Source organism: Ylistrum balloti, unplaced genomic scaffold (genome assembly GCF_031769215.1).
Source record: "Ylistrum balloti isolate Yb309-2 unplaced genomic scaffold, AGI_CSIRO_Ybal_v1 Utg369634, whole genome shotgun sequence".
In the NCBI taxonomy this organism is placed as follows: Eukaryota; Metazoa; Mollusca; class Bivalvia; order Pectinida; family Pectinidae; genus Ylistrum; species Ylistrum balloti.
In genome coordinates, this window is record NW_026781898.1 from 336,647 (window position 1) to 358,135 (window position 21,489).

A 21,489-nucleotide genomic window follows, 5' to 3' on the forward strand; every position below is an offset into this window, starting at 1 on the left:
GTAACAATCACATTTTCATACTTATTATATATGTACTATCGGAAATCGATATGTTCACTTTCAATACCTTGGCTATGTTAATGTGAATAACTGTTGTTTTGTGAATGGGGCTTCTGTTTTCAAATCTGGATGAGGTCATTTTTATTCGTCAATAAACAGAGGTTGTTTGTGTTTACTCCTGTCGATATATATCTCACCTTACCTGTATTTCTCCACTTACAATGTACCTAGATATTTATTACGACGTGTTATCACGAGGACAGGTAAGACACACGGATACATTCCCCGTGGCGTTCATTGCTATCAGTTCTAGAACAATTTTATTATGAACCCTCGCTGTAGCTAGCTCTCAAACATTCTGGAATTTAAACGACAATTTGATATGTACGGATATAAACCTTCCCCGCACCTTGGTCACGGAGCGTGAGATACGTTTGTGTTTTACATTCCTTACGATAGGATTGTGTAGGGTCTGATTGACCAGTTGAGTTGGTCAGTCCAGTCCACACGTGTGTGTATTCTTCGTGTCGTAATCAGCTTGTATTTAGCTGTTCTCTCCATAATCGACTTCTCTGTGACGCTCTACTTTCATTTCGATAACTACAATGGCCACCATTGAGTGTTGGCAACCTTATACGTCTCTAGATCAACTACTAACCTCCTCGCTAGTGCTGACGGATGGGGAGGAGGAGGTGGAGCACGTGAAACAAGAACTTCCCAGGTCTACCCGACGGGCAATTAAGTTCATACGTAATCAGAAACTCCGCCCAAAACCTGGATTTCGACGACGGGAAACATGGCTTGAGAACCAGCTCTCATTATCAGCAGGAATTGACATTCTATATCACGATCAGGTGAAGAAAGACAATCGTGGGACTTTGCAGAGTCAATCTTCCCATTCACCAAGATCCTCCGAAGAACACAAAAACCGATGGATTGGGTTGGATTTATTATTAGACCCAGGCATTCAGAATTCTTCCAAAAAACCGTCCAGGACACAACCGTCTAAGACTGTTGTTTACAAAAGGAAGAATTTAGATACACCTGTGTATCATTTAAAACAACCCTTTGAACCTATCCCAGTATACGAACAGAGAAATGGAATAGGAAAGCGTAAAAGTAGAAGTCCTAGACATAGCAACACGATTAAACGCCTCGAAGACACAGATAGAAGCAAGAGTTTGGAAGACATTGATAAAAGTGAGAGTGTGCGTGATGGTTCTAAAGGAAACAACACAGGGAGCATCTCAAAACCAAAAACCTACACCGAAATTCTTCATTACGTAGATGGGGCGACGTCTATGGGTGTCATCGATACGTTTGAACCTATCTATGTTATAAGCAGGAAAACAAAGGTATGTACACACAGACAGTGAAATGTTTTATATGTAATGCTTTACTGTAATCTGTAAACTTACGTCACAATGAACGGTGACGTCATAATTTAGTTTTATAAAGGTCATATGTAATTGAAATAGTTTGAGTCTAATTCATTTTCTTTGTCAATTTTTCTTTTCTGTTCCAAATTTTCAAAAACTACCTCTCTTTATTTCCGGTTTTATTCTGTTTTTTATCCAAAATTAGTTTATTATGTGAATTAATTACGTACAGTGACTATTTACATTTTAGCAAACAAATGTAAGTTCATGCATGTCTTGTTTAGTTTCAACTATTATTATTTAATAGAAGGTACGTATGACATTGCCTTGGCGGTCATTTTTGTTTTCCATTAGGAGTTCAGCGTGTGCTCCTCCGATATAGAATCGTTAGGACTTGATACTTACCACAGTGACGTCACCAGTCAAGGTCACTGAAGACGGTAAATCTCATATAGAGCTGTTTTATATAGTATACGTTACATTTTATATATATTTACTACATTTAATCATATAACAAGTCGAACTCGATATATCGAAGTCACATGGGTCATCATATATTTGTAATCTTCGAGATGTAAATGACTCCTTATATGTATCTAGGCCAATATTATACAAACATGAACAATGGCTGCTTCCTATCTAACATTTAATACTGAAGGTCTCAAAAAAATGTATAAAAAGATGGATCGATTGGATGATGCGACTTCGAAATAGCGATTTCTTGCTACTTATAATACGTTACTAACTTAACATATTTTATTTCCGTCTGTCAAAAGATGTTCCACCGTCGGCACATTTCATTGTTTATGATGAAGATAGTGAGGATAATGTAAGATACATTATCCACGGGTGGCGTCGTGCTTTAGACAGACTAAGTAAATCATTTTTCATGTTTCCGCTTTCGACCATCTCTGGAAATTGTGTGGGGAGGGGGTGCATTTTGTTTTTATTTCATAGATCATTATTGAGAAAGTTTATATAAAGGAAATGTGGGTTTTTTCTTGCATGATGACGTAAGTATGAAAAATAGGACGGATTAGAATGAAAGTGGAAACAGATTTTTTTTCTTTCATGTAGAAAACTAATACGTTTTTCTTTTTCGTAATTATCCAGTGTAGCTATGGTGCTAGTAACAAAAGGTACGTTTTAGATCCGTTTTCATTTGGCCTTTATATATGCAACATATATACCGCTTTTTATTAAGCTTGGCATTTGCCTGTTCTATACTCCGCTTATTGTCACATCTGACCTCTAATTGAAAATCTAAATTACTGCATGGGATCTAATATGTATGTATAACTCTTTGATGCGAATTAAAAGTCCTCTTATTTTGCGATAATCGCACGTCATCATACGGGACATCGTTTATATACCGATATATAAGGAACTCATATATTTCCTTAGAAACGAGTTGAGAATCCTTTTTAACGAGGTTATAAGACTGAGCTAGATTCAGACATTCCGCAATGGTTTTATCATATGTTCAATTGTTCATTGACTCTATCTCACGGTACTTTCTGGCTGAAGATCTCACGCCTGATTCGGTGCGTTCGATTAACATTTCATGACATCACACTGTTGCGTCCTCATGCCTCATAATCAAGCTATGCGGAAATGTATACTGAAGTACGTGATATTATCAGAAATCCGGAGTTGGTATATATAACTTAATTTGTGACGAAACAACAAAATGAAAAAAACCCAATAAAAGTGTAGAGAATACTTTCAGTTGTAAGATAGTCAATAAGGACAAATTTGTACTTACAATAACGTGTACGGAACAGTTAATCAATACAACAGGGATACCTTTATACCAAACTACTGTTGCGATATTGTAAAACATATTTCCCTTTTGTCATGCTTAAAATCCACCAAGTAACATGAAAATGCCAACATAACGATATTCAATAATCACGCCATTGTAACTTCCGCTTTCTTATCGGGTAGTTTTTCCTGTATTGTTTAGTGTTAGGTAAATATTTGAATCTCCTTTGGCGACGATATTAGATCGTGTCGATAAAGTCTAGATATAACACTCTAGTGGCAGTCATAATATGTACAATTTTCGTATTTTACTCTTGACTGACATAAAATCTCGGGTATTTAAATGTCCGATAAGGGACGCATTTTTTCATCGTTCGTAAAGACACTTACAAGTATCCAAGTCAGATTATTTTTTTTATTTCTTAAAGAAATTCGCATGTATAGAGATAACTTGTTCAAACATCTTATAGCCATAAAAATTAAATGGGTTTAAACTTTTACATGTACGGGGCACTTTATATGAGCAGTGATACCATTACGATATCATCACCGAGAGGTACGCTATCGCAATAAAACGAGTACATGTGTTAGTTTTATTCCACCATTGTCAATCCGCAATTATGCTTATAAATATTCCTTTCTACCTTCGTTTAATTCAGATTACAATCCATTCAATGACAATTTCTCTCGAGGTCATTCAAGAATTATATAATTACTTGATTGGTACACTTAAAATCAAAATGGTATGATGACGTCATCTCCCGGTTTCAGTCCTGAACAGGAGCCAAGAGAAATAGCCACTTTCAACACTATTCAGGAAAGTATAGAGTTGAAATTGTCAAGAACAACGAAGATTCCTTGTACACTGGTCTGCACAACTAACTACTTTTCCAGAATTTGTCCGAAATATTTTACATAAATTAACTGATTGCTTACATTCACATTTATACCCCAGTCTTAAAATTTGGTTCTACAACTGATAAACACACGATTTTAACAAATCGTGGAACTTATATATCTTTAATGCTATAAATCTGGAAGTCCGATATAGCGTTAATTACGCTAGATCTCTCCCCTTTCTTTTCTAGCTAGCATATTTTTTTGTTTTGTTTTGTTTTTTCTTCACAAATTGGATTTTTGTGACTATGTGTATAGGTCAGTGTGATTTATTATCACAAATATCGTAAAACTTTATCACCACTCTAGTCTTTTAGGGTTTTTAAGCTGTGACCTCGAATGAATGTAAAGCTATTCTTTGTATTCATTACGCTTATGGTTCTAAATATTATTTTGGTGACTTTTAAAATGTAGGTGATTTACCCCACACAGTTTGAACAATTTTATATACATAAGGATCAGGCAAAACAAGAAGACTCTGGGTATTTCTGTTCTTACGAAGAAGTTGTTTTAGAGTTTTAAACAAATTTTTATAAAAATTCTGCTAGGTTTGCTAAGCTATCACATTTTTAAGTGTATTTCTCGCAAAGTTCTTCAAAGATAGTTAAAGAAATACACATGACTTTTTGGGCTAACCAAATAACTTCATACAACATGTCAATCGGTGTATTTTTATCTTAATAACATTAAAATGCAATATTCTGTTTTGTCATTCATCTATTTTGATACATGTTTACATATAAACATGTATTATAAAGTTAACCTAAGCCACTGTTAAAAGGGAGAGGAATCACGAACAAAAATGAACTGCATTTTGTATATACTGTATATAAGAGGTATTCCGAGAGCTAGTCCAAATGGTTCAGAGTTTACAGAAAGTTTAACTATTCCGTCCTGGGGTAGACTGTTATAGAATGTCACCCATTAATTTAGGAGGGCAGTATATCGATTGAATTAAATCAGCGTCACTTAACAATTGTTCTATGTATAATGGTGTCATATTACACAGGTTTTCAGATAAACACATGTATATTGTTATGAGTATCCGTGTGTTATTGAAATAGTGCAGTAATACTTGCCGATCGAATGTCATCTGACGCGATCCCCTGGACAAGGCTCACCGAGCAAAACCGTTCCTAACAAATCGCTTTGACTATCTAAGCGTATAGCGTTTATAACGTGGCCAATTATTCTCTGGGTCGGGTATATGTTTGTAACAAGTCGGTCCCCACAAAGCCGTATCTCTTATTATGCTTCTAGCCTTGGAAATGTAAGTGGTTCAATTTGGCAAATTAAGTATTCTATAGAATCGCGTGATTTTTGATCGAAACTTGACATAGATTACAATATAACATTCACACAACACCGAGTCTTCTAACATGGATTATTTAAATGTGTTGACGGTTTCTAAGTACAGGATTACAAACTGTGGATTATATCACTGCCATTCCGAAAGTGTTTGTCACACGCGCGTCAGCACAAGCTACTTATACATTTTTTCGTTAGTCTCCAGTTTAACTAGTAAAAGTGGACGAATTCAAGGACATTGATGCTCTCAAGATGAGGTTGTGTGAAGAGCTGAAACAATGGAAATTGTGTTTGCCGAACCAACCGTATATGTTACCAAACATGCCTAAAAAGAGGTGTCGGCGTCGAGTTAGGCGGAAACGGAAACCACCGGAACCACCCGAGAAAGTCATTGTCACTGTAAGTGATGCAGGCACGCGGAAAGTTGCCGTGCAACGAGTGGTCCCAAAACGTGAAAAACAAGACTCGAGGAGGCTGAGAACAGAAGAAGGAGAAGGAGAAGAAAATGGAACTGAAAAAAATCGTTCTCACAACATGTCTACACAAACTACATTTCATGACCTTGAGTTCCTCCTCACAGATCCCCGGATTCAGGAGACGAGGTCTAGGAGGGAAATGCTACCAGGCGAGGTGATCTACACCCGTAATACCGCTGCCCAGCGAACATACCGCACTGGAGACACAACTCTAAAAGTGGAACATCTGTCTACAGACAATATTGTCGTCCAAATTGACACGAACACCCCAGCGCGCGGACGATCGGATAATGGAAAAGTACGAGGAGATGGTCGAGAAAACCATGAAAACGGACGCAAGGACATCGAGTGTGGAAAAAACGAAGAAAAGGATGAAGGAAAGATGAATGAAGAAAAAGACAAAAGAGACAAATCTAATGGTAAACAAACTACATTTTCAAACGAAGCTGTCGAGATAATCACAGAAAAGACAGAGAGTACAACGAAGGTTCGCCCACCCAGCAAGGTAAGGAATTTACAACATTCCGTACCTTATATACATTAAGCTTCATCGATTTCAAAATTAGCTTGGATTAAATATCAGTGTATTAAATACCACCAAAGTCGGTGACCAAATCATATAGGTATTACTGATAAACATCGAGCTGGAATGGTACTTAATAACTCTATCGGGAACGCCATAGATAATGTATTTTCTAAAATCTGAAATTTTTTATGTTTGTGATCTGTCTTACCGTTATATTGTTATATTTAGTTATATTGTTTGTGGTTCTATCTATCATCTATTTATTATATAAACATTAACAACAACACCAATTACGAAATAATTTCTGTATGTGGTGATTTGAAGTAAAGAAAAAAGCAAACGATGGTGATAATTCTGTTAAAAGCGGTATTGTTATACTGTGGACGAATATTGTAAAGTTGTAAACAAATTGGATTGAAATATAGAAATTGTACAAGTCCTTGTGTATATACTATCTGAACCTTTTGACACGTGTTTCAGGTGGCTAAAGCGTGCGGACATAGGCTACCTATGGTTCGCGTAGGAGGAGGGTGGATGGAAGTCCCAGATTATCTTCGTTTCCACGTGCCGATGCACGTGCATGTCGAAAATACAAAAGATGGACAGGAAGGAAATGTGATAATAAGGTCACAGCGACCAAGGTCACAACTGTTCTCAAAGAAAGGAGAAAGTCCAAGCTGGACGGCCACATTAAGTAGAGGCACAAAAGGGAGCGCTTCAACGACAATGAGACAAAGACTTGTATAGGAAAGGAAATTACGAGATACGGTGACGGATTGAGTTTTTGCGAGAAGCAAAAATAGCCATAATTATCACTGCACGACGATAAATAAGTCAGCGTGACTGTTTTTGGCGGTGTAAAACATGCCGATTTCTGTGTGACAGTTGACAGGCTGATGTGATGCGCAAAAGCAAAATATTTTGTATTTTTTTTTGTAAACGCTAAAGGTCACTGTAACCTTATGGTGGAAATAGTTTGACCTTTGTGTGAAAAAAAGTTGGTTTGCTTAAGTCACTGATGTAAAATGTATGTAAGTTCGAGAAAAGAATTGATAAGATCAACGTCAAGACTACCACAATGAACGGCATCATGGGATAGATGTCGGCACGTGACACAATACTGGAAGTTGATTGGATACTGTTTTGATCGGATGTTATTCCGATGAGAAAAGTGCGTGATGATACTGCAATTTTCTCCACAATGTTAGAATTATTTAGAACTATAATGTCCTAAAACTGCCATTTTCCTGCGGTGATGATCGTGTCATACTGCTGTGTCGAACGTGTTAAAAGTATGGTTTACTTATTCATTCAATGAATACAAAGAGTCGTATACGTGTATCATATCCCGTAACAGCGTTATAAGTCTGATTGATTCACTTTCATAATTCATATAAATAGACTAAGATGGTCACTATTCCATAACCAGAAGGTCGTTAGGTAAGTCCAAAGTGAATCGCTGGCGCCATTTAACTGGTGAACACTCATCTTCCTCTGATATTACTAACTTCATGTTTATTCTAAACCTTACACTTCGTTTTAATTACTGTTTTAATAAATTTCTTTTTTTTCAATTTTTAAATGTCGTTGAATCTATTACACAGAGTTGTAGTGTGGAAAACTTTTTACACCGTACTACACTTAAAGGGAGGTAACCCTTATATCCAGTATGTACAAATGAACAACGTTAGAGAAGCAATCATAAGTCCTATAATATATCAAGCTAGCTTTATATATATTGCGTAATTGTACAAACAGCAATTATACATGTAGACGTGGTATAACATATTCTATGAAATTTCAGATTATTCTGTAAATTTGAGAGAAATGAAAATACCCAATCTCCAATGTTGGAGTTCATAACATCTTTGAAGCGGTACGTTCTTCTATGGCGTACTTCAAAAATCAAGTGACCATCGAAAACAAAATGGAATGATATTCCTTATTCTTTTATATTCAAGATGGCGACTGACAAGTATCACGGACAATGATCTGTAGGGTATCGTTTTCTCAATTAACTCTCTCACCTGACTATTTTTTTAAATAGTTACTCATTTTATGACTTGGTTGTCCTTTGGTAGGACAATTTACCCTAATAAATTGTTGGCGCCAAATGACGGACCTCCCATATCTTGTTCAGTGAGTTAGTCACCACGTACTTTAAAGAGACCCCGCTTCAATCAATCTAGTTAATATATAAATCATCATTATATGATACATTTTAATGCTTCATGAAATATTGTACAATGATAACTTGTATTTAAATCAGACTGCGCTTCATGTGGAATCTCATGTTCAATTTATTAGAAAAGATAATTGAAAAAAACTACGGTATTACATTATTTAAAAATTGAATTTCTGGATGAGTGCGGGTCAGAAAGATAGGATTTTATAGAGAAACACGTGAAACCTGAACCCCGAGTATACATACATGATATCTAATTTTGTAATGAATTCTTCTGATTCTTTTGGCTTTTATCTGATTATACAGGTTCAGGTGTGGCACTAGACATTTAAATTTCAATTCATTTATCCGAAATATTTCACAACGAATCATTAAATCCGCTACAGACATAGCACTTATTAGAGGTAATTCTGTCTCTTAACAACAAAAATATTATGAAATAGACTAGTATTTTCAAAATTTAATTCAAAGATCAATTTTCGTCAGTCATTGGATATCTGACCATGTCCAAAAATATCTACATATTGAAAACTAAAATGCATAATATGGGCCTACTTTTAAAGGAATTTTACAGAGGATAATTCGTGGTGGCCTTGGGATAAGTTTCGCCTACTCGCGAATATACCGATATACATGTTATATTTTACAGCACCTTTACATGATTACCGCATGCTCACTTTCAAAAACTGTGTGGAATACTTTTAAGTTCAGTATATCATACCTTTAAATTTGTTGTATAACGATCTATAACCGGTTTTAAAGCTCGGCAATGTTCACCTGAACACTTAACTATTGTACATATATTTACCATCATCAGTACTTGTGTGCCTGATCATTGTATAATTACATATACTCGTAACATGTTCACGTAGAATGGTTTATTTTGAGACAAAGGATACATATACAATGTACTAGGAATGTCCTTTTTAAAAGAGACGCCTGCTCACACGGTTACAAAAGCCCTTTAAAAGGTCGCCCGTTTCGGTACCTACGTTTTAAAAGTCATTTCTGCCACAAATAACAGTTCTTGAAAGCGACTTCCCTTCCGTAATATTACCTCTATAAAGCGATCACATGTCTGCATAAGTCACGTTAATAAAGCGGTCTCTGTCAATAGTAAAATAATACTTTATAAAGTGACCTGATCTTTCTACAAGTTACATCTGTGAATCGATTGTGTGTCGCTCTGCTGAAAACTTTCGTAGACCCGATTAAGGCGAACACCTAACTGAGGAAAACATGACTTGTACGTAGAAAAACGGCCACAAGGATGTATTGAAGCCGTTTCATATATCGTTTCATTTTCGCTGTCTGAATGCGTCAATTATATAAAGTGGCAGTATTTCTGTAATTATCATGTCTGCTAAGCTATCAGATGTCTGCACAGTATCAACCTCTATGAAGCGATCACATTTAAAGTAATCGTCTTTATGGTTAGGAAAAAAACCTGTATAAAACGACCAAATTCGAATCTGGGTCCCATGCAATGCTAATGTATTAGCTAAAAAAACTCTATAAAACCCGATTTTTATGCGAATACATTTTATAATGTATAATAGCCTCTTTAATATATAGACATATTTTTGTATTGTATGATGTATATCATTTATACTGCTGAAACCAAGTTTCTTGGGTATTATGCATTTTATATTATCCTTCCATTCGTCTTTCTCTCTGTCGGTCCGTCACTGTGTGTCACTGGTTGCTTGTAGTATATATGATCGTCTTAAGATTTGGTTACCCCAATCAAGTTCAGAGTCCAAACGCTATAAACTGAAAGTCATCAAGGGTGTGAAATAATTTAACCAGCCAACTTTCAAAACACACGTTTATCGTTGTATATTGTACTTGAAGCAAGATAATGTATACCTATCCTATGCAGAAATGCTCCAGACCCTTTATCACATCTCTGTCGCCCTAGATGTCATTATTCTACGTCTTTAGATTCATCTATTTCTCACTAATATGAATGACGTTGCTGAATACAAAATTTGACCCGACAACTTCATGTTTGATCAAATATTCATATCATATTTATAATTGCATACTTATTACATCCTTCTTTTACCCGTACGTTGTTTGATGAACCAAGATGTGTCACCCTCCGCCATACAAACTGTACGAGGGTGTAGAGTGATACATGTCTACTACTAGTGATCACAATGCCATCTAACCTCACTCTAACCTCACATAACCTCACTCTAACCTCACTCTAACCTCACCTATAGGACTAGAACAAATGGTCTTGATAGCAGGGTAGTCTAAACAGTGGGTGTGACAAAGCAAAGTTTCCCTGTGACCATTTTTGTCCGTATGTTAACCATCATTGAATTAGTGTTTTTGTTTTACATAATGTTAAATACCCAGGAATTTGTCTGAAAAGCAAGATTGGCAATTGTATACACAGTAGATGTACAAGATAGAATACACGGAAGGCAACTATGTGACCGGTCAGTGGTCTGATGAGCGAGGTAAAATTGAATGTTAAACTCGTCTTTAGGACTATCTTAAAAACTTGTGAGAGTTACTAGGAAGCGAGGTTTTACTGTACGTACGGCGGTCGCTATGCACAGGTACTTTTCCTGTTACTACCAATGATAACAAGTGTACTGCGGTCGCTATGTTCAGGTTGTTCCCCTGTAACTGATGGCATATACGCTAGAAAATCAATACTAGGGTGTATAGTGATATTTTCATCTTGATATCCGTACACCCTGGTCGCTATATTCAGGTTGTTCCTCTGTTATTGATAGCATACACATACTAGATATTCTCCGTGCTACCCTTTAATCTTGGTCGCTATGTACCAGTTGTTCCTCTGTTAGTTAATTGTACACGTACCAGATCAATACCATACACACATATGGCTTACTTTTGTTATTACCGCCGCCAATATGTTGACCATCACACTGAAAACCTCGTCAATATTGATCTAAAAACTAACAAGGGAAAATCATTTGACCGATCAGAGAAAATCTTTCGTACAATAGCGTAAGCGTGTGTGTACCTGAAATTGACCTACCCTGACACAACGGTACGAGACACCGATACTCCTACACGTATACACTATAGATATATTTATCTACATGTATGTGACAGGGTCTGTCGTCGCTAAGCTAAATAAGTAAGTGTCACTTGAAGAGAAGAACCCACAGGTGAACAGCGTGCTTAGCAAGGCCAAGTTTCAATGAAAATGTATAAACGACTATGGACATTTGCGTCGAACTGACAAACAAGATTTATAAGGGTGTGTATTAATGACATCTGATTCATGTGAAAGGTTAATTAGTCCGAACGGCAAAGAGACTGGATTTAGAAATGTCTCTTCGAGAACATCGCGCTTCCTCGTCAAGGAGATCTCGGAAACGTGAAAAGGAGAGTGTGTCAGATGAATCCGGTGATGAAGGTCGTGTTTTAATAAGGCGACGCCCTGCGTCGGCAAGTGATCTTCGACTGCCTGAATATCGTCATTACTCAGGCGATGATAAAACTCAAAAAAGGTTTTACAGGAAGGAGAAAAAGCTCACACGGGGCACCCAAGAGGAACGCACACTGGAATATGTCATGAGCAGTGGACAGCAAGAACAGCGCCGTCCTGTGACGAGGACGGCATATCAGAGTGACGGCGAGGAGATATATGATAGTGAGACCGGAAGTGAAAGTACCATCCGGCGCGTGAAGGAGCACATGCGTTACTATGCAACACAAAATACCCGAGCTGCGTCGGATATGGGCGACAGAGGCATCGTGTACTACAACGCGCGCAACCACGGCCGTGCGATGTCCGATGTCGGCACACAACTCGTGCAGCATGTGCAACAGGACAGTATGCGAGAACACGGACGTGTTGGCAGGCCTGGGTCGGCATTCAGTCAACAGGTCATGCAGACAAGAGATGGTGACCGTCTTGTAGAGGTGGAAACAAGAGAGGAAGGCAACAAGATATATTATAACTACCGTCTAAAAGCGGAACCAAAGCCTCCTCCGGCCCCTGTAAGACATATGCGCCACGTGGGAGTACAGATGACCACCAAATACGTTGCTGAGCAATCACCACCGGTCAAAACTAGGAATAGTGGCACGCAGACTACAGCCCCACCTCCGAAACCAAAACCCAAACCTCAAAGACAGATATTAGTAGCTCGTCCTGAAACACCCCCTCCGCCACTTGAGGTTATGGAACCTGTACCTGCGGTGGTAAGTAGCCATAATAATAATTTCTGTGTCCTTTTTTTATGTTTTTATTGTGGTCATATCGCGAGTAAAGTTATTGACAAAAATGTATTATTTCTCTTATTTCCGAATCCAAATTTTGAAATTAATAATCCTTTAATTATAGGTCCTATAGCATTCACAACTGTAAGAATAAGTTACAAATATCACTTACTGGTCTAACTCTTATGATCCGTATACAGGAATTTAACTTTACTGACTCTTTGGCACGAAACAAATCCCGTGGTTTAGGAGTCTTAACCAACTAACATCTACGTTACTTCAAATTACTGCGAAACAACTCTCTTCATGCTAGTCACATACATTCGGAACAGATGATTCCCACCAATAATTCGGATAAAAACAATGTTTGTTCAAACCCAGTGATACAAATCCGTGTACATTACCTTTTATATACTTGTATGTTTTATTTACTTTCAGATTCCCAAGGCCAAGTCGGTGATGGTACGTGTGGGAGGAGGTTGGATGAAAGTGGAGCATCACCGTAACCACCATATACCTGTCAAAGTTTACGAACATAAACGACGCACAAGCGTAGACGACAAGTTCCTTTTTATTAAGTCCCGGTTTGCTCGGAAGAAGAAACAAGTACCCATAGCTTATAAAATGTATAGAGAAAAATTGGTGCTGGATAATTAGTGCATTTCCATGTTAGGCTGTATTATTCAAATTAGAGCTTGTAGTCTTGCTCAATTATGATTCTGATAAACGCTTGATATTAACTTCCATTGGTCAGAAAAGGCCGTTCGGCTTTAGAATATTTTTGTATACATTTGTACTAACCAACAATGATATTAACTACTGAAGTAAGGTTATTTTATCTCATTCATTCGGTTATGGTGTCTCGTATTCATAGTGTCAGGTCCCTATGTGATACCTACCTCGTCATTATAATGACAAGCCCCTGTGTAATGAAGCAAACATTTTAATATTCCCATGTAATAATGCTTCAAATACGCGAGGTGCTGTACCCAAGATGTACGTTTATTTATTTTTTTTTCACTTTGCACTTTTTATCAGAATCATTTCGTTATACTGTAGTCATCTTTAAACCTTCCTCCGTGACTACAATGGAACCTCGTTTTCATTTTTATCTGTCATGATGTCAATGGAAATCTATTTTTTCTGAAGGCTTAATTTTGATCAGAAAACATTTTATTCCTTTTTGAAGATTTTACCAGCCAAAAGAGGTTCCGTTGTATGTTACTTTACTTTAACCAAAATTTAACATGAAATAGATAGAATACTCATTTTCAATCTGAGTATGATTCAAGCCGTAGATATTAATTTTGTTAATTATATAATTACAATGTATGTCGATTCTGTTCGTGCAATCAGCCATGTAGTAAATAAATAACAAGCAGTAGCGCGTAGTCTCGTTCGTCAGTTTCCGGCAGCTCCGCCAAACGACTTTATCCGGATATCTTCGGTCCTTCCCGGTGAGCACGTGAAAGGCCCGAAGATTCTGGAAAAGACGAATTGAACGGGATTATGAGTTATTTTGTAAATTGGGGACATTAAAGATTAAGTAATGTTTACATCGTTATATGGCAGTAACATATGTTGTTAGCCCAGTTTCGTGTTAATTAAAATAATTGACAATCACCAAGTTTCTGACGTTTATTTCTATATATACTCCACGCTTAACACCCGCTTTAGCTTCCAAATGCCATTTCACATCACGCCATGAAATTTGAATAATTGATTGTTGTTACTTGTTCTGTACTGTTGTTGTCATGTTATATATTTTTTACTTTTTTTCAAACGCCATCAGCAACTCCTCACTGAGTTAGATCTAATGAAAGTCATGGCGTTGCCCTTCCTGACACTGATAACGATGAGTTACAACTCAATCTTGATACCTTATTTTAATCCGTGATATTGAACAAGCACCAGTTAATTAAATTGTAATGAGTCAAGCTTAAGAGAATCAGTTCAATTTTACATGACACCAGTAATACATGTATTAGGTAACAATCATACAAAGCCATTTCTAGCAATCACTACTGTCTATTGAAAAGTAATTTTAAGACAGAAATGGTTAAGATAGAACGTTCTTCCTTCAGCAGAAATGCAAGCCTACCCAGAGTCAGATGATACGTTGATAAACGTCGAAGGGTTTTGTAAAACTTCCTCGTACATAGCAAATATCTGTTATCAACTTTTTGAAAAGTAATTAGAGATGGAAAAAAATTATATACCCCCGTAACAATACCTATGGGTATCCTTGTTCTTTTTACTGGGACAGTCCTGCTGAAAACGGTCGGAGATTTGCCGAAAACGGCCGGAGATGTTGTAAACATTGTCGGAAAAACCCGAGTGATTCCTGGATTATATGTTTGAATATCACCAGCGATCGATATCGGTTAATAACGTGTACTTTGATCGGGTTTGTGGATGATGTAACAAATACGCAATTGTATTTTTATAATCTCCTCACTATTCAAAGGCTGTTAATACACGCAGTACTCCTCCATTTGATGAGTGTTGTCAAGGCGACACAGCAACTGTACATATAATTACCATCAAAAAGAAATGTATTTGCTACTTCAAAACGGAGGTTTAAAAGATTGTAAACATGTCTCGTGAAGAAACCCTGTTAAACAGGTTTTCAATAATCACCGAATTATTCTAATCGTGTTATATATTAATAGATTTCATCAACAATATAACCTTTCTGGGGAGGAATGATTTGAATAGAAATGTGCTTGTAATGTTCAAATATTAATGAATCCGTTTTCCCAAAGGAATTCATCAAACGCGATATTGCGACGCGATATATGCTAAGGGTATTGAATGTCATCGAATTTTTGTACACAGTATACACGTGTAGGAGTCGTATAGGTGACATCTGACGCTTACATCTTCAGGGCACTGTATATATAAAATATAAATATCATTGTAGGGTGCTTACCATGTAATTATCTGTATACACTTACAACAAGGGACACTCTCGGATTTTACTTGGCTGTTTCCATTGACGTTAATCCAAATTTAGCCTAAGTCGTTATGGAATGGCAAGTCTTAAAAGGACACGGTGGCCGAGTAATATAATATACGTAGGTGACAGCCCTGTACGAACCTTGTAGACCGATGTGTATACGGGTGGCAAGCAAACAAGGCATTAGGGAGGACTGGAAAACACTTAACCAAATATTGAACATTTCTCATTTGAAATACATACGTCAACACATAGGAGAAACATACCTTAGTGACGACCGAGTTTGACAACTGGATATCAATTTGTATCACAAATACGATTGGTTGTTGAAACCGAGAATACTTTAGTATATAGAAAGCCCATCGGTTTCAAGATTTCAAGGGATACGCTGAAAGTGTGCCATGAAAAAGACATGATGCATCGAATGAAGTGATTATTTTCGAAAGATTCTCTTGGATTAATACCATTCATAAGCAACATTTGACAAAATGTCTCGCAGTGGACATAGGCGTGTATCCAGACAAAGTAGTATCCGGTCACAAAACAGGAACCACTATTATTCAGACGCTTTCACAGACGATGACCGTCGTTACGTCGTTCGTGATGACGTCATGACTGACAAAGCGGCATGGGTGGAGGATTACGTGTATGGTCGGTCTAGAGGGAGCACGCGCCGACCCCAGTCTGCAATGCTGACCAGGACTGGGGGATATCGGCCTCAGTCCCCGGGACTCGTTGAAGTTGGGCGATATGAAAAAGATGGGAAAATTTACTGTGATTATCGAATGTCAGACGAAAATTATTCGGAGCCGGTTATTATCAAGCGATTGCCCGCTCCCCCACCAAAGGTCAAAGTTCGGAATGTCGGGGTACAGATGACCACGAATTATACCGTCCCACCCCCTAGAAAAGTTCCCACCAGGGACGCCTATACTCAGACCCGAGTGTCCACGCGCCAAGCCTACACACAGAGTAGGCCCTTGAAGACCCCCAAACCGAAGGAATCATCACCTATCGTGGTAATCCCACCCCCTTCTCCACCACGGACTCCATCACCCCCACCCCCTAAAGTGGAGGTAAGTTGATACCCCCATAACTAGTACTGTCAACGTGCAGTTGGTATTTAAACCTAATATATATCAAAATCTGCAGACGTTGCTTAGATTTCGTTATTTTAACAATGAACATGTCGCGAGTAGATCGGGGAGGTTGGGAAAACTGCGGAAAGACGTATGATTTTGTTTACTTTTTTATTTTATTTATCATAATAATAGTGCGGGGAGGGGGAGCGTTGCAGTCTCTAGATTTTAAATGCCCCCGGTATATGTTTACTTACAACATGCTATGATGTATGACTTGTCATGATGAAGTGATACCTGTATCCAGGTGACTTTGATAAGTGATCCGTGTCGTCACACAGCTATGCCGTTATTGATAAAACATCAATAAATCCGGGTTACAGAGGCTGATACGGAAAGGTATTATACAAATACTTGTCGACAAGCCAGTTCGTCAATCAATACTTCTCGGTCTGAATTAACCACACGAAATGTGAAAATCGTTGCTGACATGCCAGTAATGTTTGGAATGTTTGATATTTCGTCCACGTTATTTACCTGTGAACATGTATTTTTAAAAAATAATTCTGCATCCGTTCCGCACGAGATTAAATCTGTATATAAAACAGGTATATATGTAACCTCTAAATTCATATGATTAACATAGGAAATGACACGCGTATAAATATTTAGTGCTCTCTCTCCGATCCTACAATAATTAGGTCTCATAACAATTCAGAATTATCTATTCGGTATCTATATTGCATCATCTTCCTATATAATTGCTGGTTGATGCTTACAACCCATCACTAGTTGCTACATTTGACCAAATATTGCTTTTGTATTCGACCAATGGTAAGCTTCTGCTCTAGAGCTGCTTATATTCAGGGACTAGATTGGGGACGTGTTACAGAACGTACCAGGCAGGGGCCTTTATTGAGATCATATTCAGATCTGTTGTAAGTAGTACTGTAATGATAGCCTGACTGGAAGAAGACAGATTATAATTGTAAAGCTGAAACAAACGTCAGGAAAGTATATTATCGAAACTGATTCACAGTGACGATCGTTCGATCTGTGAAGCCTGTAGCGATGACAGTGAACATGGTTACAAGCCGTTCACTCTGGCCCCTGTGGTTGGCACGTTTTAGGTTTTAGGTGGAACTCAAGTGTTAAAAACTGAAATCTATATATTTGCAGTGACAACATTTGAAATAAGAGGTCACCGCTAAAGGTAATTTCAATCGATAATAGACCGTGGAACTCTTGTTCATGTATTTGTTTTAACATGTGGATTTTAAATACAAGTAATTGTCAAAGATTGTCAATGAATATTTGACATTCAAATCTACACCTTAAGTATACAAGTTATCTATTACGAATATTGAGGGCATAATGAAATATGGGCAATTTGGATTAAAATTTTTCGAATCACTTTTTCAACGGAGCACTCAGAGCCACTGTATCATTATTCTTGACGCAAGTTTTCCTATTACACAGGTTATTTCACAATAATTCGGCGAGTTGTAACATGCCAGATGAAACATCGTATAAAAGACCTTTACAAACTGGTGAATTGGCCCCTTTGTACTTGTTGGTGTTCCGTTTTTAACACACGAACTTGTTCATTAGGTACATGACTTCAATTACTTGCATTCAATATATATGGTCACATTTTATTTATATATTTGAACTGTTTCACCAACCTCTTAGGGAACAGTGTGTTTTACCTGATGGTTGATTGAGATGAATCGATTTATTGAGAGAAGATAATGATCTATTGTTGGAGATTGTTTAGGTTTACTACAGCATAGATTCAATCTATGGATAAATCCTAACTGATTTTGATGTAATATTCAAACGGAAATCTTTATGAAATACACAGCTAACCTTTCGTGACTGGCAATCATCACCTACATTGTGCTTATTTAAAGGCAGTAGTGTTTGATATAACTATGTTATTATTGTTCATATCAAGGTATTGTGAGAGTATTGATTGTTGGATTGTTGGAGTCAGTGTTATAAGAATATAAGCAGAAAAGAGCTATTGGTAAGCCGCCATATTTCTTGTGAACAGCAGTATGTTCACGACAGATCAACACAACAAGCAAAGGTCAAAACGTAAATAAGTTCTTTACACTTTCTCGACTGGATCACATAGTATTTATATACGCGAGTAAATCTTCTTTTTATTGAAAATGAAACGTGTGTGAAGCTGGTGATGTAATATTGAGCTCTGAATTTCAATATTAAGAGTGTTCCTTGAGAAAAATAAATACAGATCGTATAGCACGGTATTAAAGTATAATCTGCTTATAGCATATATACCAAGAACCGGTTTACAAAAAGCATTATTAGTATATATAATGTTCGTGGGCACAAACCTTGAAATTTTCATTTTTTCCTATTGATCTTGAAAAAGGAAATGCTCGATGCCTGGTTAATATCGATTAAATGTAAATATTGTACACGTAAATTAAGTTTTCATTCATACAAGAAGCAATGTTGTCATTCTAAACTCAAAAAGCAAATAAACATGCTCTGAATATTGAGCAGAACTTAAAGTACAACCTTTTAAACGGTTTGTAAAAGAGTTAACTCCCTTTATTTTACCCACCACTAAAGAATGTCGCGTTATACTAGACATAGAGGAACATGAGACTTAACGTTTATCCAAAATACTATTTGTAATAAAACGTTTCAGCCTCCAAAGGCATCATGCATATCACTGTGTCGACGACAAGTAGGGTCCTGCTTTAGTAAAATTTACCTGCCCTTAGTACTATTTCTCTCCACTACCTGGCACTTTACGAAAATAAAACTGCTATACGTTCATGTCCATATAAAATCATGTTTAATCCTGATTGATCTTTTGCAGGAACCACAGTACATCTATGTGCCCAAGACTCGTCCGAAGCCGATCGTCGTCCGAACGGAACACACCGGACGTCCAGGCTACCTGGTTTCAGAGAGTAGAAAATCCTTGACCAAGACCGTACCACTCAGGGTCATTGAATATGATAATAATAGAAGTCTGAAAGACAAGTATATGTACGTTCGGCCAAGTAGTGCGATCGGACGCAGCAAACGAGTATTTTTGCCTTTGGGATACGAAATGTACATGGAACGACCATTTAAAATACCTGACTATCCAAGATGATGCTTTATAGAGTGGAGTTAGTCCCCTTTGTTGTCCGCGATGTGGCGTATATGTTGTTAAGAGCGACACTCCACAAAAATAGTTAACTATAAGCCTTAACATAGTGACTAGGCGACGAACCCCTTGTAGATGTGGAGGAAAATCCAACTGTATACGAATTACAATATAGAACCTCACTACTGCGGAATGGTCGGCACCCGGTAAAGTCTGTATTCTGAAGATTTTTCGACCACTTTAATGGAAAATATTAGTAACGTGAATGGCCAGATAAAAGAAACTGTCACTGATATCCGGAAAGTGAAATTTCTGGGAAATTGAGGTTGTATACTAAATATCCGGAAAGTGAAATTTGTGGGAAATTGAGGTTGTATACTAAATATCCGGAAAGTGAAATTTCTGGGAAATTGAGGTTGTATACTAGATATCCGGAAGGTGACATTTCTGTGAAATTGAGGTTGTATACTAGATATCCGGAAAGTGAAATTTCTGGGAAATTGAGGTTGTATACTAGATATCCGGAAAGTGACATTTCTGGAACATTGGTGTTGTTAACTAACACCAGGAGGGTGAATTTTCTGGATGATAACTGATATCAACGCTATGTGGATTTATTTCATATAATAAATATGCAGGTGATTAGTTCTTCATTACCGGGGTTCGGATTAACGAAAATTGTGTTGTACTGTTGCTTTGAGATTAAAGTTTCGGGGAAATCCAAATGAAAACTCTAAATGCCTCCTCAACAGGTGAGATATGTTCTGTCAAATACAAATTCATTGGGAAAAAGGAACATAGGTATTTTGAATACAACGTACTGGCGAGAAAACAAACATGTGAAAATTTACAAACTTATTTATGAAATACCATTCGTTTCTAACACGGTGTCAGTTTTGCTGAAGAGGTCGGATATGTAGTTTGTTTACGTTATCGGTATTATATGTATGTACATAACCTATCTTATTGTGTATAACAATAGAACTGTCTTTCCAATTAAAATCTCTCAGAAACGGTTGCATGTGTTCAGTTTTCTCCAGATGACGTACAAATGCATCTAGATATCAGAAAAATTTGGACGAATGATCTTTAACCCTCACACACATGTTAAGGTGTGTGTATATGTGACTTATTTAATAACTTACCGATACAAAATCCTGATAGGGTATTCTGATAGGCCATGCTTCAGTCCGAAAATATCTCTTTATGTTATCGTTGTGGGACCACACTGGTCCTCCTGACGACTGTCCACTAGACAACTCCACATTATAATGACGTCAAACCTCGAAAAATATTACAAAACTAAGTACAAGTTATGCAAAGGAAATATAAGCATAACCTGGACTAATATGGCGAATGTCGTCTATAAAATCATCAGCATTTTAAAACAGGCGTAATGTTCAAGAAGTAAATATTTGAAAAATCGATAAGTAAAGGACACTCCTCCTTCTGGAACATGTGGTCTACTCCCAATTTTTTTTTATTTTGATCTTCGTGGAATTTAATGTTTCCCTCCTTCATGAGTGTTTTATAGTATATATATATATACGTAGGCATGTGTATGACAA

General features: G+C 37.2%; 2 protein-coding genes and 1 pseudogene across 2 annotated transcripts; all 3 read left to right on the forward strand.

Annotated features, from left to right (window-relative positions):
• The first annotated feature begins 605 nt into the window (after positions 1 to 605).
• Positions 606 to 19,905, forward strand: LOC132552781 (uncharacterized; annotated as a pseudogene).
• On the forward strand, positions 5,601 to 7,097 carry LOC132552809 (uncharacterized). Its single transcript, XM_060217007.1, has 2 exons — positions 5,601 to 6,329; positions 6,831 to 7,097. The coding sequence occupies exons 1-2, from the start codon at positions 5,601 to 5,603 to the stop codon at positions 7,095 to 7,097; spliced, it is 996 nt and encodes a 331-aa protein (XP_060072990.1).
• LOC132552832 (uncharacterized) lies at positions 11,854 to 13,407 on the forward strand. Its single transcript, XM_060217026.1, has 2 exons — positions 11,854 to 12,732; positions 13,189 to 13,407. The coding sequence occupies exons 1-2, from the start codon at positions 11,854 to 11,856 to the stop codon at positions 13,405 to 13,407; spliced, it is 1,098 nt and encodes a 365-aa protein (XP_060073009.1).
• Positions 19,906 to 21,489: the final 1,584 nt, after the last annotated feature.

Bases quoted from the DNA above. Each gene is read 5' to 3' on its own strand.
- LOC132552832 (XM_060217026.1), top strand. From the start codon at position 11,854: ATGTCTCTTCGAGAACATCGCGCTTCCTCGTCAAGGAGATCTCGGAAA. The intron at 12,733-13,188 runs GTAAGTAGCCAT...ATTTACTTTCAG, and splicing joins TGGAACCTGTACCTGCGGTG to ATTCCCAAGGCCAAGTCGGT.
- LOC132552809 (XM_060217007.1), top strand. From the start codon at position 5,601: ATGAGGTTGTGTGAAGAGCTGAAACAATGGAAATTGTGTTTGCCGAAC. The intron at 6,330-6,830 runs GTAAGGAATTTA...CACGTGTTTCAG, and splicing joins AGGTTCGCCCACCCAGCAAG to GTGGCTAAAGCGTGCGGACA.